This window comes from Micropterus dolomieu, linkage group LG11, assembly GCF_021292245.1.
Source record: "Micropterus dolomieu isolate WLL.071019.BEF.003 ecotype Adirondacks linkage group LG11, ASM2129224v1, whole genome shotgun sequence".
NCBI lineage: Eukaryota > Metazoa > Chordata > Actinopteri > Centrarchiformes > Centrarchidae > Micropterus > Micropterus dolomieu.
Genome location: NC_060160.1, coordinates 10158089 through 10159507, shown reverse-complemented (window position 1 = coordinate 10159507; position 1419 = coordinate 10158089). Strand labels below are relative to the sequence as shown.

At 37.2% G+C, this 1419-nt stretch overlaps 2 gene segments (V, D, J or C); one reads left to right on the top strand and one right to left on the bottom strand.

The window, feature by feature from the left end:
• LOC123979488 overlaps positions 1 to 1419 on the top strand; it is a 23636-nt gene that overhangs the window by 281 nt on the left and 21936 nt on the right.
• LOC123979485 lies at positions 788 to 1323 on the bottom strand. The segment is given in 2 exon segments: positions 788 to 1098; positions 1259 to 1323. Coding segments are annotated over 2 exon segments (360 nt in total).

Here is a 1419-nt window from a genome sequence, read left to right as displayed (position 1 = left end):
TGGTAATAAATGTAACGTTATGAAGAAATGAAAAGTAAAGGATACACATTTTTATGAAGATAAATGTAGACAAAACGTCATTTTTAATTAGGTAAAAATCACAGCTGAAATATGTGATCAGGCAACATTTGTCTGGAGCAGAGAGTAAATGTTTACAGAACATATCGTGGTCTCATTATGTTGATAGACAGATAGATAGTTTGCTTTCTTGTTTTCTGAAAGTGGTATCGGTCAGCAAGAAAGCTAAGAAGAGCTATTGTTATAACTCTCCCTAAAATAATTATCATGAGATGGTGGTTATCGTAACAGTTTTACATGGTGACTAAAGAAACATTTCATTCATCATAAATGTGGTATGAACATTAATGCATCCTTAAAAAACAGTGGAATATAATGAATTGCAATGAATTTCCAATATAATTGGAAATGTTTGTTTCTGTTAGGGCTGTTGTTATGTTAAATTGTTTTGTGCAGCTATCAGAGTCACTGTTAAACATTTTATTTGTATTAGTGTCTATAGTCCCACAAGAATTTTACTTTCCCAACTTACTCAGAAAGAGATTTGCTAAATGAACCTGATAATATTATAAGTTTAAAACTGTAATATGGAGTGTGTGTGAGTTTGTTTCAGTTTTATTTAGATTGATTGTGGTTCTGCTTGATGACTCTTGAGTTGTGTTCACTGGACCAGTTATCCTCATCGCAGTCTCTTCACCAACCCTCTGCACCTGCAGCAGGCTGTTTTCACTTCAGTCAAACTGAAGTTTGGTTTTTGTACGGCTCTAAATCACTGTGTGAACACTCCACCACCATGGTCGCCCAGACAGTAGTAATCTCCAACATCTTCAGCCTGAACACCGCTGATGGTCAGAGTGTAGTCAGAACCAGATCTACTGCCACTGAATCGAGAAGAAGTTCCTGAGAAGCGAGTTGATGCTTTGTATATAAGGAGTTTCGGAGCCTGTCCCGGTTTCTGAAGGTACCAACTGAGATCATCACCAATGTCTGAACTCCCTGTGGCGCTGATGGCCACAGTCCCTCCAAGACTAACAGACTTGGATTTGTCACTCTGAGTCAGAAAATTATTTGCAGAAGACTCTGAAATGAAAAATGAAATTCAAACGTTGAGAATTAGCAGTGTAGATTACAATAAATTAGACATCAATGATTTGAGGCAAGAGCAAGGTAAGTGATATTTATGCCAAATATGAACTTTTGAGAATTTACCAATGTTGGCTAACTGTGAAAAATTCCTCACCCTGACTCAGAAAACCCAACACCACAAGCAGAGTTATTGGCAACATCATCCTGATGCAGTTTCCAGTGTGAGTGCATGAAAACAGTTCAGACTCTCTGTGACAGAAGAACTTAAACTCTGAGGAGCAGTGACGCATAAAAGTCATGCAAAATATATTTAAG